Here is a 16,810-nt window from a genome sequence, read left to right on the forward strand (position 1 = left end):
TTTGGAGCCAAACAATTGCCACAAAGACAATGGAGTTTCTAATTAGATTTTTTGGCGACTGTAAACCTAAACTTTTTTTTTTTGAATAAAGGGCTGGTGCGGCTGCCCTCAAGCCTTGATTAATGAAACTGTCGAATACAAGGGGGGGACATTGAGCCTAAACCCCTGATTACAATAGGCACCGAGAGAACATCCTGAAATAATATCATGACCCTCTACTAAACAATTGTATCCAATTATGCACCAACTAGCAAAGAGCGCTCTACAGGCGACTCTATTTGCTTTACAGCGGTGACACAACGGAAAGATAACTCGATCTGCAACTCGATTACAGCATAGCATAATTTCCATACTCACAGCTTTCCCATCATAGCATAAACCTAAACTTTATATCACGTCGAAAATGAGCATTATATATAAAAAAGAAAGAAAAAAAACGAGAACAAAATCAATAAAAAACAGAAACAGACCAAATACAAGAGATGTTATCCAGAGCAAATACATCAACCATTTCGGACATGGAGACCAATCAACTCGATAGTTCAAGAATACTAAACATCAATATTCCAGGTAGAACAAACAGTATAACACACACACACACACACTGACATTGACAACAATCAACCATTCTGATATAGAAATGAAAGCTTCCCACTAAGCAACACGATCTCATCCTACCACTGAAAAACAATAGTTCACAGATTTCTCCACACAAAAACAGCGCAAAACAATTACACATGCAATCAAATTCCATTTAACAGAAATCCAATCCAATTCAAAAACTAGAGGTTCCAAAAAAGTCCACATCAAAAACAAGTCAAACCGGAATCGAGATTACAAATTCCGAAAAAGAAAAAAAGGAAGACTTGGATTAAGCAAGAGCGGAACCTCTGAGGTACTCAAGGAGGGTGAGGTGAGCCAATCCATCAGGCAAGACTCGACGAATTCCATTAACATACAATATGGCCTCGTTCGACTCCTCCTCCCCGGCCTCCTCTTCGCTCTTCAACAACGACCCCATTCTTCTATCTTCTCTCTCTCTCTCTTCCTCTGATTCCTTACAACAGCTTTCAATCACTACACTCCACTCCTTGTAGCTCCAGTTTTTTCTTCTCGCAGAAATTTCAAGGCTTTGAATAATCTAAAGTCGGTTAACCAAATTTGAAATTTTCTTTTTTGTCCTTTTCTTTTTCTATTTTTTTTTCATATTAGGAAATGGAAACTGAAAAGTTACCTCTTGGGCATCGCGCCAAATGAGGGAAAGTAAATACTCCTTTTTTTTTTTTTTTTTTTTCTGTTTTTATGAGAAGAAGGAAAGTAAATACTCCAGTGGAGAGTATATATACGGAAATTTCTAAATATGTCACAGTATTGGTGAATAAAAATAATTTTTTTTTAAATAAACAAAAATCACCAATGATTTTTGTTTTTTTAGACATAGCGTTTTGATAATGACCTTTTCTAATAATATAATCAAATGAAACTTTACAAAATATTGGCAAAATCAGTTCAATCTAGAATGAGTGAACGAGTAGCAGTTTGTAAGTATGCGAGTACCAAGTGTTCAAGTGTAGCTTATTCATTAGAGGCATACAGTCTAGAGTAGAAGAACAGTATGAACGATTGCTCTCAGGTTAATTGCCAAAATTTTTGCAATGGAATTTGCCAAGCTTTTCTTTCACTTTTGGTAATATAGGTTTGAGCTAGAAATGCAGGATGAAAACAAGATCCACGACTATAGCACAAGAAACAAGAGCAAAGATGGGTAATAGCTGAAAAATACAATCAAAGATATGAACAGTGAATGAGCATACTAGAAAAAGTATGTACTACCACAAACCAAATATTATCAATAACTTCTAAAGTGATGAAAATTCAAACGAGCATCCATATTAAGTTTACTGGATACAGAGTTCATTGTGGTTAGAAATTTAATTTAACGGATAAAGAGTTGATAGTGCACCACATAATGCATAGGGATTTAACAAGAATTTTTTTTTGAAATCCCTCAATACATACTTCCACGAATAACCACGAGCAGCAGAACAATCTTCTTCTGATTCTGAAGGGTCATTGATGGGATTTGGGCAATGGGCATCCCAGTGGTCACCATCCTTGCCACAACGGTCACAAGACATGAAACCAATCTCATCCAGAAATCTCTTCATGGTAGTGACCATTCGTATACACACCTATTGACGAAGGAAGGTAACCATATCCCTCCGGTGAATGAGGCTTTTCAGTTCTAGCATAGGCTTGGTTTCGGAGACGAACACAATATTCACACATCGGAGCCTTCAATTTCACTGCCTTCCTACGTGGTGGTTCCGGTTTCCCTGTTAAATAAAGAAACAGGTAACGATGAGATGAGAAAACGAAAAAACCAGTGATGTCACAATTATAATGCTAGCTGCAGATGGATGCAATGACATTATCTGTGATCCCATTAAAAAAATTAAAATAAATAAAAAATGTCAATATCAAAGCAGAAGCTTATTGAAGAAGAAAATCCAGAAAACTAAGGGAGAAAACGAGAGAAAAATGAATCACTGTTGTAAAACGAACATAGAAAGTGTTTCATGCAGAAAATGGAGAGAGCTTTGCTTCAAAGAACTTGAGAGAGAGAGAGAGTTTAGATGCAGAGAAGGAGTGTAGTATTTTCTGTATTCATCTCATAACATGGATGAGAAATGGACTACATATAGTGGAAGATAGGGAACATGTAGCCTAAAGTCCTCCATAAAACAAGGACCCCTAAAGTCCTCCATAAAACAAGGATTCCTAAAGTCATCCATAAAACATGGAAAGGGTAAGCCTATAACAACATAATGATTTACCCTATATCTATTTACATGATATAGCCATAATGATTTACAACACTCCCCCTTGGATATTTCATGTCAATAGTGTTGCATGGGTTGTGCGCTTCTAAGTTGTCTCATCAAAAACCTTGCCAAGTAATAAAAACCCTGTGGGAAAAAAACAACCTTGGTCGAAGGAGAAAAAGAGCACAACGCGCATGAGTGTGGAGTAGTAATATCACAGCTTCGGAGATAAGTGGAGTCTTCTTATTAGCATCATAAGTAGGTAGTATGTCTACGAGAGGGATGCATTTAGATTTGCTACACCAAAACCTTGCCCGGTAAACCCAGTGGGAAAAACCCGTGGTCGAAGGGAAAAGATGAGCAAATGCATATATATTGAATCAAAACATCTTCAGGATGTAGTATAAGTGGAGCGACCATGCTAAAGATGTGCCTCGTTAAAACCTTGCCAGGTAACAAAACCCAGTGGGACAAAATAACCCTAGACGAAGGACAAAAAGAGTACACGATGGTCAAGTGGGTATGCTTCTGGATACTCCCCCTGATTTCAACTCCCCCTGAAAATTACATGTTAGGTAATTCAGATAATTTACGTAGACCAATACCTTGTACATGCTTCTGGAATGTAGACTTTGGTAGTGACTTAGTGAAGAGGTCTGCACGATTGTCTTCAGATCGAATCTGCTTGACTTTAATTTTCTGATGCTCCTATTGTTGCTGATTGAAGAAGAACTTTGGTGCAATATGTTTGGTGTTGTCTCCTTTGATGAAACCCGTCTTCATTTGCTTGATGCAAGCAGCATTATCCTCGTGGATAGTGGTTGGTTCATCAATGGTGGAATGCAGCCCACATGTGCCTTGTGATGGCTCTCAACCATATACATTCACGTACTGCTTCGTGAAGAGCTAGAATCTCAGCATGATTCAAAGAGATAGCAACAAGGGTCTGTTTTGTAGACCTCCAAGAAAATTGCAGTATTCCTAATGGCAAAGACATAACCAGTTGGGGAACGCGCCTTGTGCGGGTCTGATAGATAGTCTGTATCAGCATATACAACAAGGCCAGCATCATTCTGAGGATCAAGTGGGTTTGATTCATTCCTTGATGCATAGGGATAGAATAAGCCCATATCCGCCGTACCTCTAAGGTAGCGAAAAATGTCTTTTAGGCCATTCCAGTGGCGGCGTGTTGGCGCAGAGCTATATCTAGCTAACAAGTTCACATCGAATGGGATGTCCTGTCTAGGGCATTGAGCCAAGTACAATAATGCGCCTATTGCACTTAGATATGGGACTTCTGGCACCAATATCTCTTCGTTATCACCAGTAGAACAATACGGTTCTCTCTAGACTTCGGACGACCATGAGTGTGCTTGCTTTTATCCTGATTAAAGCATATTAACATCTTCTGGATGTAATTTGGTTGATGGACCAAAATTTCATCTGCACTTTGCTCGGGCTCCAGGTCGAGACAATAATTTGTTCTCCCAAGGGCTTTCATCTCAAATTCCGACTTCAGGTGCTTTGCAGTTTCCTTGATCTCTTCAGGAATATCAATCAAATTCATGTCTTTGACATAGACCGCCATAATTGCAAACCCGGAATTTGTTTCCTTAATAAACACGCATAGGCGTAGTTTATTATTCACATATCCCATCCCGATCAAATATTCACTTAGACGGTTATACCACTTCCGTCTAGATTGTTTTAATCCATAAAGTGAACACCTCAAAACTAATGGAGAACACGTTCCGTGGTCTAGAACTATTTGCATTGGGTACCTTAAGTCCTTCAGGAACTTTCAGGTATATCTCTGTATTATGATCCCCCTAGAGATAAGTTATGACCACATTCATAAGCTGCATATTCAGTTTTTCAGAAACTACCAAACTGAAAAGGTAGCGGAACGTTATGACGTCCATTACGGGAGAATACGCCTTCTCGTAATCAATCACAGGGCGTTGAGAAAATTCTTGCGCCACTAGACGAGCCTTGTGTATCACAATCTCGTTTTTCTCATAACGCTTCCTTACAAATACCCATTTAAATTCTACAGGTTTAACATGGGAAGGTGTAGGAACAACAGGCTCAAAGCACCTTTCTCTTTGTTAAGGAATCTAATTTGACCTGGATTGTTTATTTCCTTTTTTGGCCAGTCGTCTCTTCGTTGATATTGATCAACAAAGCAAGGTTCGAGATCATCGCATATTATAGTTTCGGTGGCCACCGCAAATACTAATATATCATCGATGATAATCTCATTCAAATTCCAAATCTCACAAAATTTACCGAGATTTCTCTATTCTCGGGAGTGGGTTCAAATGTTGGAGCGTCCCCCAACGTCGTCTCTTCTAGGACGGACCCATAATCCGGATTTATCTCGTGAGATGAATCAGTTTGAGATTGCGATGTCAAGAAGATTCATTTGTGCCGAGTTTACCCTCTTCTGGGGATAAGAATCCTTCGAACCTAGTGGTCTACCTAGCTTCTGGGCAGGGATATGTGACTGGTTAGCCGCCATGGTCGTACCTCGTCCATCTAGGACGACGCGTCCTACAGGGACATCTATCCTTGCAGGCACATTTGCAGCAGGTATATGTGATCTCGTCACTTTAGCTAGATCAGAGAAAGCGTCTGGCATATTTTGGGCTACACTCTGTAGATCTAGAATTCTCCGCACTTCATTATCACATTGTGCGGTTCGGGGATCAAGATGAGACATAGTGGGGACATTCCACGTCAATTCACGTCGTTCATCAGGAACGGTAACGTTCTTATCTCCCCCTAACGGCGGGAAGACTGTCTCATCAAAGTGACAATCCGCAAATCTAGCGGTAAAGAGATCGCCTGTCAAGGGCTCTAAAAAGCGTATAATGGATGGGGATTCATAACCGACATATATGCCCATCCTTCGTTGAGGACCCAATTTTGTACGTTGTGACGGCACAATTGGCACGCGGACTGCATACCCAAATGCGAGTAAGTGCGAAACATCAGGTTCGTACCCAGTTACCAACTGTAACGCGGAGTAAGGTTGGGTAGCAGTGGGCCTCAACGGGACCAACATAGCTGCATGCAAGATTGCATAGCCCCACGCAAAAACTAGAAGCTTGGTGCGCATTACCAAGATTCTATTTGCGAGACCATCTTAGGTGTGAACATAGGGAACTATATGTTCAGCATCAATCCCAAGGGATATGCAATAATCATCGAAAGACTTCGATGTAAACTCTCCGGTATTATCAAGTCTTATAGACTTTATGGGATAATCCGAGTGGTGAACCCTCAATTTCATGATATGGGTGAGAGTTTAACAAAAGCAGCGTTTTCTTGTGGACAATAGTGTAACATGTGATCACTTTGTCGATACATAAACCAAAACCATTAATATTTAACTGGTCCACATGGTGGTTGGATATATATGTCCACAAATTTCCCTTGCATTCTGTGCAGAAAAATGGTGGTGTATGTACTAGTCTTTGCATATGATGGTCTAGTATGGCATAGCATGTCATTATATACAAGACCCTTATTCAGAAGGGGATGCACCTGCAATGAATTGAGGATACGGTGCATCATACTTTGACCTGGGTGTCCCAAACGGTCATGCCATAGCAAGTAGTTGCTTAAATTAGTTAGCATCTAGCTAACAGATTCCAATTTCTCCAATGTACGCTTCTGGCCACACACTTTGGAGGTTATGCAAAGATATTACACTCATTTTTCTCAGTGGTTTCAGCGTGATAACCGTTGGTTCGAATATCCTTAATACTCAATAACGTTCTTCTGGAACGTGGAGATTATAAAGCCTCATTAATGGTAGGTTCAGTACCATTGGACAACATATAGTGGGTTTTGCCATAACCCTCTATCAGGTTGGATTGGCCTGATACGGTTGTCACAGAGGTATGAATAGACAATAAGTTTGAAAAATATCTCCGATCTGGGAGTATGGTGTGCGTAATAGCACTTTTAACCAGACAACAAACTTCCCCACAGAATATGCCTATGCATTTATTTAATTCAATGGATCACATGTATGAATAAGTTTATTGAATTAAATATATTCGAACATAACCACATTTCTATAATCCAAAATAATTGAAAACATAAATCACCAAAATCCGAAGATGTTTCATTCATTAAGATGAAATAGATATGGCACAAGGGGCCAATTATACCCATGTCTTCGAGTTCTAATCCTCGGTATGTTCAGTAACTGCCTGAAAATCTGTGATCTCTAGTGTGGAATCGATAGAAAATGACCCTTTAATAAAGTTGGTATTTCGAGTTCCGCGACCGGCGTAATACTCATCTACTGCTTAGGCTATCGCACAACAGGTGCGGGACCAGCAGTCAATTCCTCCACATTGATAACAAAGATCATGCTGATTCTGGTGGCAGCGGGCCGGACCAGTGTTCCTTTCAACTTGGGCTTGCTGAGTTATGGCATCATGGTTCCTACCACGTGGGCCTTGGCCACGTGGAGCCTGATTACATGGCCTCTTGGGCTTTGGCCAAGTGGCAGACGGTCATATGGGCTAATTTCGTTCTGCCAATCATGTCTTGCTTCAAGCAAGAAAATGGTCATTTGATGGTGAAAGTGCTCTTCTAGAGCGACCCAAAGAGTCTGTGTATCCTCTTCATCGGATACTCAACTTGGAGTGTTTTCTCCATATGTTTCCTTTGAAAATTATGGCACTCATATTAAAAGCCTCAATGACGACATTGTTAGCATTGATTGTTGATCTCATCTTCTTTGCAATCAGATGAATTTTCACATCTTGAGTTCACTTTAGATAGTTTCTTCTGGAAACCTCCAAAGCAACAAAGTCAAGTTTGTTGAGATTTGGCATTTCTTACAGGAAAGGAACAAATAATCTTAGTGCTTTGGGTAGTATCGTCCATAAGCAACTAATAGGAATTTCAGGTTCTATAACATGGTATGGAAAATCAGATTAAACATGTAAAATCTACTGGTTTTATCATGTGTGGTGAATTTATGAAGGAAACTTCAAGTTTCTTAAATGGCATTATCGAAACTACAGGTTCGATATGTGAATGAACTACTGGTTCATTTAGAACTTCTAATTCATTAGGTACCTACATTTTCTACACATATATTCTAGTGCGAAAATTTAGACAAGTAACACAATAATATTGAATAGAGCAAATTGAAATAATATCTCACAAATTGAATAAATGGAAATCACAAATCAATTGAGATATTAATTGCATGCTAGTAATATAACATATTAATTGTCACACAATTATGTGAATAAATGCTTCTGGCAATTAATTACACATATGAAATATGGTGAATTTATTTACAATAGCCATAATGACATGCACATTGTCTGGGTTCAAATCTCAGTAGAATCAAATCATTTTTTCTTTTATTTGGTTCTGCTGGACCAAAGAAAGAGTGGGCTTGATAATAAACTCTACGGGGCTTAGCTGTGAGCTCGTGACCAAAGCTTTCATGCACTAGTCAAAGAGTGTGTGAGGCCTGCTGGGCTGCTAGGTCCTGCAGAGGGAGAGTAGGCCTGCTGGGCTCAAACTGGTCTTTGTCATGGCAACACATGGCGAGCTTCTGTTATGGTCTTGTAGCTTGGGCCTGAGCTTCTGGCTCGGGTTTGTTATTGTGGCTTTGGGCTTGATTTGAGCTTCTGACTCAACCACATTTAATATTCACAATTATAACATAACCAAATTCAATATATGTTATTACATCATAACGGAAACAAATTAATGCAGGGGTTATGTACCTAAGGAAATGGGTTCAAATCTCATTAATGCTTCTGACATTTCGTATAGGTAATAAATTGAGTAAATGCTTATCGCATAACTTTATGTAATAATCGCGTAATAATTTAGCCCATAATGCTTCTAGCATAAGGAATTATAATGGCATAATTCAAATTAGTGTAACCAAAAAATTAAGTCCATAATGCTTCAACAAAAATCAAAAACATGATTGCAGCTTCTACTGAATAACAGTCGAAAGACGAACTGAAACATTAAGCAAAACTACCCAGAAAAATACGAAAATTTACAGAGATGCACTAAACACATAAGGGCTCCAGCATACAAAATTTGGTGAGTTTTGGAGTTGATTTACTATTTCAAATAAATACTGGAACACAGAGAACAGAAGGTAAAATGAAACAGCAAAATCGGTTTTTGTTTGGAAAAAACCTACTTGGTTGTAGAGCTGGTAGAGTGAAGATGATTGAAAGATGAACTGCCTCTTCTCTGCAACCCAAGTTATTCACCTCTCCTCTTGTCAATCTGCAATCCGAATCGTAGAGCTATTCGTGCTGATAACGTGTTGTAAAACGAACATAGAAAGTGTTTCATGCAGAAAATGGAGAGAGCTTTGCTTCAAAGAACTTGAGAGAGAGAGAGAGTTTAGATGCAGAGAAGGAGTGTAGTATTTTCTGTATTCATCTCATAACATGGATGAGAAATGGACTACATATAGTGGAAGATAGGGAACATGTAGCCTAAAGTCCTCCATAAAACAAGGACCCCTAAAGTCCTCCATAAAACAAGGATTCCTAAAGTCATCCATAAAACATGGAAAGGGTAAGCCTATAACAACATAATGATTTACCCTATATCTATTTACATGATATAGCCATAATGATTTACAACAATCACTACATTGTTACTGGTTGGTTACCAATTACACTTACACATGTACATACAAGTGTGTAAGTGTGTGTGTGTGTCATATCATATCTGAGAAGTACTTCAAATGAAAACTCAAAAAGAGCAAAGATACAAGAACAGTAAGCACAAGCGCAGCAAAAACCACAAACATAATAGAACCAGCTCTTGACAGTTGCAATCCATGAATAATTGCAGCTCCCTCACATTCAATTGCCGAATTGGATGCGATATGGGTACTAGAACCAGCTACCCAGTTACCATTGGTATCCCTGACCACAACACCAATACCAGCCTTTCCAGAGGTCTCATCCCAAGAACCATCAACATTAACTTTCATGTATCTAGGAGGAGGAGGAGTCCACGAATGGGTTGGAGGAGAAATTTTTTTTTTTTTTGGGGGGGGGGTCTTCCCCTGAGCAAATTGATAATCATCCCTTTGTTTGTTCTGATGATTGTGGCCTCTAGAGATGGCAGGACACCATTAAAAGCAGCCGAACATCTTACTTCCTTATTTCCCATAATACCAAGTAAGTGAAGGTCCAATCGATCCTCCCAATATGATCTGAAAGCTTTCTAACAGTGTTTACCAACCAAGTATCCAGAGTGGTAATCTTCATAGCCAATCTGCACCAAACTAAACCAGGCACTGTACACCCAAGCGTATGTTTGGAACAAAGAAAACCAATGGAAAACAAAACCCCAGCAGCATTTGGGAAGACAAGGCCTTCAATCTTCAAAAGCATTAGCTCAGTGGGAATTGTAGTAACAGGGCGGACCCTACAACTAATTCAAAATTCAACTCAACTCTTCTTCTTCAAAAAATCATTCAATTCTTCTTGCTCAAACTACATCCACTTATGAATCAAAAGTTTTCAAAAAGTCATTCATCTTCTTGTTCAATCTCTAACTCAATATGAATCAATTAGTATTCAAACTTTTGGGTGAAAATTGGTTTTTCAATCCTCCAAACATGATATACAATTCTAAAAAGTAAAATGACCAATAGCATACCTTTGAAATCCCTCAATACATACTTCCACGAATAACGGTGAGCACCAGGATTAATTTCTTCTGGTTCTGGAGGGTCATTGATGGGATTTGGGCAATGGGCATCCCAGTGGTCACCATACTTGCCACAACGGTCACAAGACATGAAAGCAATCAAATCAGAAATCTCTTCATGGTAGTGACCATTCGTATCCACGCCTATTGACCATGGAAGGTAACCATATCCCTCTGGTATAGGAGGCTGCACATATCTGGTACAGGCTGTGCTACAGGGAAGACCACATTCGGAACAGCGAGGACCACGACGACGCTTTCGTTTCAACTTCGAATTCCCACGTGGTGTTAGCGGTTCCCCTGTAATATAAAGAAAGGGTGATGATGATGATGATGAGAAGAACAAACCAAAAGACCCTAGGGAAGCTAGAGGCATGGATGCAAGCAATTACATGGTATATATATGATCCAACCATCAAGCCAAGGCAGTAGCCATCAATCAATCAGCATATAATCTATAGATCAATGGAACATCTTAAAGGCCCAAGTATACACTAGGGCATTAAAATACATGTGGTGAACTAAAATGCGGCAAGGAATTTTCAATACAGAAAGGAAAATTGGTGCCCAGCACAAACCAAAACATGATATATACCGTACCTTTATGAGTCTCGATCTCATCGGAGTAATCAGAACGGACGGGCGCGTCTTCGATACGGCGGCGCTTCCCGCTGCGGCAGTCCTCTTCGATTTCGCGTTTTCGCTTCTTCATCTACTCTCTAGGTCTCGGGGATATTGAGAACTGGGAATTTTTTTTTTGTTTTTCTCCTTGCATGTTAAACAGAGGGAGACTCGGTTTTTATAGTTTGTCCGATTAAAAAAAGCTCAATAAGCCGAAAGGTCTGTAACCAGTGCATCGTCCATCGACACAAGTTTTCTGCTCGACATTCTTCAATCTTCTCCTCATTAGGTGGGGTCTCACTTGACCTGCTTAATAATGCATTGACAGACATGATAAAACCCGGCTGTGAGCCATGAGATTGTGCCAATGATTCCTTAGGAATATGAAATTCGTATTGGTGAGAATCTAGATAAGGACTTGGACTATGGTATATAAAAGTAGGCTAAAAAGTACTATAAGAACCCTAAACTGTATAACCACTATATGATGCTGAAAGAGTAGTACGTTAAAAATCTGTTGGGGATCCCAAAATGGGTTACGCTTAGGGTGAGAGGCAGCATATGTTAGATTTTAGATCTAGTTGATATCTGGAGGAATGTAGGCTAAAAAGCAGCTGAGCATTTTGATTTGAACAACTTAGCTGCACTGAATGTTTATAACATCGATCCCAGTTTGACCTCACCGACTTAAAATCACGATAACAAAAACCCTGTTTCCAAAAGGCAAATGATATGTATTGCACCTAATTGACAAGTATGATTCTATCATGCCTTGATTGGCTTTTCATGTGACAGATACACAGTAAAAGTTTCATCTAACCAAGTAACTCGAGCCTCTTGTATTAACAATATCCAAGTGTTAGTTATACCTGTAGAATTAAAAATAAAAAATAAAAAAGCAACTCCTAGTAATGAAATAACAGATACAAAGATGGGGAGGTGGGGGTGGGGGTGGGGGTGGGGGGATGAGGGGAAAGGAGAAGGAAGCAGCATATATTAATTAGATTGGGTGCAGGCCGGGCCTTGTTTGTGGTTCCCAATTCCCAAGTCCTCCCACTGTAATTACGTGCATCCCTTCTAAAGAATACAGTGGAGCCAAGCATATATGCATTAACGGCATAGTGCCTAGCTGCAGGATGAGTATAAATATAGTTCAGTTTGATTTGAATGTATAGACTCCGATATCAAGACAGATCAATGCTGTTTGTGTCTAAATAACTAAACTATAGAGAACAATCAACTCCATATATACTTAAAGAATTAATACTGATTAAATACAAGCAGAAACTGACTAAATCCAAGAGATGGTATCCAGAGGTAATTTATCAACCATTGCATAGAGAACAATCAACTCCATATATACTAAAAAAAAAAAGTTTTTTTTCTCTCTGACCTAGCCGTTCTCTGCTAGGGTTACTTTTCTAGATTTCTGGAAAGCAAGCTACAAACTGCCATGGACATGGATATAATTAGTTGGAATTGCAGAGGCATCTGTAATGACACCACAACTAGGGCGTTGAAAGATTTGATCTCTCAAAATCGGCCTCAAATAGTTTTCCTGTGTGAAACCAAGATCAGCAGACAACGTGATTTCAATGCTTTGCAGTTGGCGCTAGGGTTTGCGCATGCTGAGACTGTCTTGAGTGATGGTCAGTCTGGAGGATTGGCTATTTTCTGGAATGACGATGTGAAGATCCAGATGGGTACGTACAACTTCTGCACACCACATGGATATGGTGATATTGGGCAATCCGGGTGATCCAAATTGGAGGCTGACCGGTTTCTATGGCTATTCCAGAACGGTCGAACGTGACAGATCATGGAGGCTGCTTAGAGAATTGTCTGATCTTGATTCTCTTCCTTGGGTGGTGATCGGCGATTTTAACGAGATCCTTAATAATGGGGAGAAGTTTGAAGGTCCGGCTAGGGCTGAAAGGCAGATGCGAGGGTTTCGCGATGCACTAGGTTATGGAGACTTGTTGGATCTCGGATTTCAGGGTACTGCATCAACGTGGTGGAATGCAGATACAAAACTCCGTCTGGATCGGGCAGTTTGTACCCCCTCTTGGTGTGACATCTTTGGTTATGCTAAACTGGTACACCTACCTCCTAGTGATTCAGATCACATCCCTATTTTGTTGAGGGCAAGTACGATACCAATTCTCACACGTCAAAGGTATCACAGATTTAAGTTTGAAGCGTTCTGGCTTCAACATCCCGAGTGTGATTCTTTGGTGCAAGATTCCTGGTATACAGATGTCACTGGAGCTCCATTGTTCAGGGTTGCAAAAAAAAATTGCTCATACGAGAATGGAGCTTGATAAGTGGCAGAAGCGTACCTTTCGGGCTAGGCAGCAATCTATGATTGGTATTAGAGCACGACTGGAAGAGCTCATGGATATGAAGATCGATGATGCTGTACAGAGAGAAAAAAAGGACTTTATGCATCGTCTGCAGACTCTACTTTCTCAAGAGGAGGCTTTCTGGAAGCAAAGGTCTAAAGTGACTTGGTTGAAGGAAGGTGATCGCAATACTGGATTCTTCCATAGGAAGGCAGCGAATAGGAAGAGGAAAAACCTAATTCAAGGCCTGTATGATGAGAATGGGGTCTGGTGTGAGGATGATGATGGGATGGAAAGGGTTGTGACCTCGTATTTTTCTAAAATGTTTGCAGCTTCTGACCTTGATTTTGAGGCCATGGAAACAACAATTGCTGCCATCCAACCTTGTGTTTCTCAAGAGATGAAGGAGCAGTTATGTTTGCCTTATTCGGCAGAAGAGATAAAGTGTGCCTTGTTTCAAATGTATCCCACAAAATCACCTGGTCCGGATGGTATGCCACCATTGTTCTTTCAACATTATTGGGAGACTATTGGTGAGGAGGTGACAGAAGCAGTTCAAAGCTTTCTTCATACTGGTCAGTTTCTTAAGCAGATTAATTTTACACATATCTGTCTTATCCCAAAGGTGAATAACCCGGAACATATGTCTGATCTTCGACCTATTGCTTTATGCAATGTGATTTATAAGCTCTGCTCAAAAGCTATTGCCAATAGGTTAAAGATTCTTTTACCTGCTATCATATCACCATTTCAGAGTGCTTTTGTTCCAGGCCGTTTAATTACTGACAATATCCTTGTTGCTAATGAAATGGCTCATTTGGTGCATAATAAGAGAGAAGGAGCTGAACGGCTCATGGCTTTGAAATTGGATCTTAGTAAAGCATATGATAGAATGGAGTGGGTGTTCCTAAGAAAGGTGATGAACCGGTTCGGTTTTCCTCAAAGGTGGATTGATATGGTTATGGCATGTGTAACTACTGTTAGGTACTCATTCTTGGTTCGAGGTAAGCCTAGAGGAATCGTGGTTCCATCTCTAGGGTTACGACAAGGAGACCCTTTGTCACCTTATTTATTTCTTATTGGAGCTGAAGGTTTTTCAGCTTTGTTACAACAAAAACAACGGGAAGGTATGCTTAATGGCATTCAAGTGTGTGGAGAAGCCCCCCCGGTGAACCATTTATTATTTGCTGATGATAGCATGTTATATGCTAATGCCTCTTTGGAAGATTGTTATCAGATTCAGGATGTGATTGAGACTTATGGTAGGGCTTCAGGTCAGTTGGTTAACTTTGATAAAAGTTTTGTGGTGTTCAGCAAGAATGTATCTGAGGGGATGCAGGAGGAGGTATCCAGTCTCTTGGGAGTGGAGATAGTTGAGTCTCATGAGAAATACTTGGGGCTTCCAACCTATGTAGGCCGGAAAAAAACAGCAACCTTTCAATATATCAAAGATAATTTGGCCAAGAAACTAAAGAATTGGCAAAGCAAATTATTGAGTGGAGCTGGGAAGGATATTCTAATTAGGGTGGTTGCTCAAGCTTTACCAACCTATGCTATGAGTGTTTTTCAGCTTACTAAATGTTTCTTTGAGGACTTGGAGCAAATGTGTGCAAGGTTTTGGTGGGGGAGCACTCTTGATAAAAGGAAAATACATTGGAAGTCATGGGATGCTTTATGTAACCCTAAAGAAGAAGGAGGCTTAGGGTTCCGCAGTCTTACAGAGTTTAATTCTGCGATGCTAGAAAAACAAGCTTGGAGGATCATTGATAATCCTTCATCTCTTATTGCTCGGATTTATAAAGCTAAGTATTATCCTACAGGAACGTTTTGGACAGCTGAGCCACATGCTACTCCATCATATTCTTGGAGGAGCATTTTCTCTACTAGGGATCTGATCATTCAAGGTTCTTACTGGCAGATTGGTAATGGAGAGCAGGTAAGGGCGTGTTTGGACCCTTGGGTCCCTGGCCTTCCAAATTACATTCCGACGGTACTTCCTGGAAGTGTGAGTCTTAATTTCAAGGTTAGTGAACTTCTAGTTGATTCTTCTTCTTGGAACGAAGGTTTGATTCGAAGAATGTTTTCTCCTGATGAGGCGGAAGCTATATTGAGAATTCCTCTAAGTGATAGGGCAGTAACAGACCGGTGTGTCTGGAGGCTGCAAGGTGACGGGTCATTTTCTGTTAAAACAGCCTATAGATACTTATTTGGGATTTCTTCATCTCGAAGGCCTAGTACTGTACCAGTTCATGGAGATTTTTGGAAGAAAATTTGGAAGGGGGTTATTCCAACTTCTGCTAAAGTGCATGTGTGGAGGGTGTGCAACGATATCCTTCCTTCACTGGAAAGATTGGTGTCCAAACATGTGCCATTGGAGTCTTATACATGTGTGCTGTGTGACAGTGAGTTAGAGACTACTATTCATTTGTGTCGTAATTGCCACTTTACTAGGCAAGTGTTACACACTCATGGAGAGTTACGTCAAGTTTGCTTTGATTCATAAACTGATGCTCTTGATGTGGTAGGATGGTTGAATTTTTGCGGAAAGAATCTGTCCAAGCAGGCTTTCGAAGATCTTATGTATTTGCTTTGGAGTATTTGGAAGGAAAGGAACAATAGAGTTTGGGACCAGAAAACGTCTCAAGCTTGTGATGTTGCTTTGAGTTCTAGTACTAGACTAGCAGAATTTCGGGCTATTAATATGCACATAAGGGGTACCAGGCAGAGAATAAGAGTGGTGAACTGGATTCATCCCCCAATGGGGGTCCTGAAGGTCAATATTGATGGCTGTTTCAATCCTGGCACAAGGCTGGGAGGACTAGGATTTGTAATACGTGATTCTGTGGGAACTTGGATAGCAGGGGGTGCTAGTCCACTTCGGAATCTTGTCTCAGCAGAGCATGCAGAGGCTTTGGCATGTCAATCTGCTGTAAATTTTGTTCTGGAGCATAACATGATGCCGGTGATCATTGAAACTGATTCTTTACTTGTGCAGAGACAAGTTGCTAGCTAGCCCTCCAGCTTCGAATACTTCTGTATTGGGGAGGATCTATGATGATATTGTGGTCAAGTTGTGCCCATTTTCAAATGTGAAAGTCATTCACACTAAGAGGGCTGCCAATTTGGTAGCTCATCTTCTAGCAGATTATGCTAAGACTGTACAGCAGGTTTCTGCTTTTTCTTCTACACCTAGTTTTTTACTGGCTGCAATTGCAGCAGAAACTATTGTAATGTAATCTCTCCCATCTTCAATAAAGGTTGACCTCATTTTACTCAAAAAAAAAA

The 16,810-nt window shown here is 40.1% G+C and overlaps 2 protein-coding genes and 1 long non-coding RNA gene across 3 annotated transcripts; 1 reads left to right on the forward strand and 2 right to left on the reverse strand.

Moving 5' to 3' along the window:
* Nucleotides 1-1,825: 1,825 nt before the first annotated feature.
* LOC133733111 (uncharacterized) lies at nt 1,826-11,784 on the reverse strand. Its single transcript, XM_062160717.1, has 3 exons — nt 11,163-11,784; nt 10,512-10,862; nt 1,826-2,336 (listed from the first exon to the last, which is right to left on the reverse strand). The coding sequence occupies exons 1-3, from the start codon at nt 11,272-11,274 to the stop codon at nt 2,149-2,151; spliced, it is 651 nt and encodes a 216-aa protein (XP_062016701.1). The 5' UTR covers nt 11,275-11,784; the 3' UTR covers nt 1,826-2,148.
* On the reverse strand, nt 8,046-9,490 carry LOC133728359 (uncharacterized). Its single transcript, XR_009855805.1, has 2 exons — nt 9,028-9,490; nt 8,046-8,494 (listed from the first exon to the last, which is right to left on the reverse strand). It is a non-coding gene; the product is annotated as an uncharacterized LOC133728359 (long non-coding RNA).
* Nucleotides 11,785-12,636: 852 nt separating the features above from the next.
* On the forward strand, nt 12,637-16,538 carry LOC133730589 (uncharacterized). The gene is made up of 4 exons (XM_062158150.1): nt 12,637-12,938; nt 12,982-13,279; nt 13,425-15,927; nt 16,051-16,538. The coding sequence occupies exons 1-4, from the start codon at nt 12,637-12,639 to the stop codon at nt 16,536-16,538; spliced, it is 3,591 nt and encodes a 1,196-aa protein (XP_062014134.1).
* Nucleotides 16,539-16,810: the final 272 nt, after the last annotated feature.

The sequence above is a fragment of the Rosa rugosa genome, chromosome 2 (genome assembly GCF_958449725.1).
Source record: "Rosa rugosa chromosome 2, drRosRugo1.1, whole genome shotgun sequence".
NCBI classification, from domain to species: Eukaryota; Viridiplantae; Streptophyta; class Magnoliopsida; order Rosales; family Rosaceae; genus Rosa; species Rosa rugosa.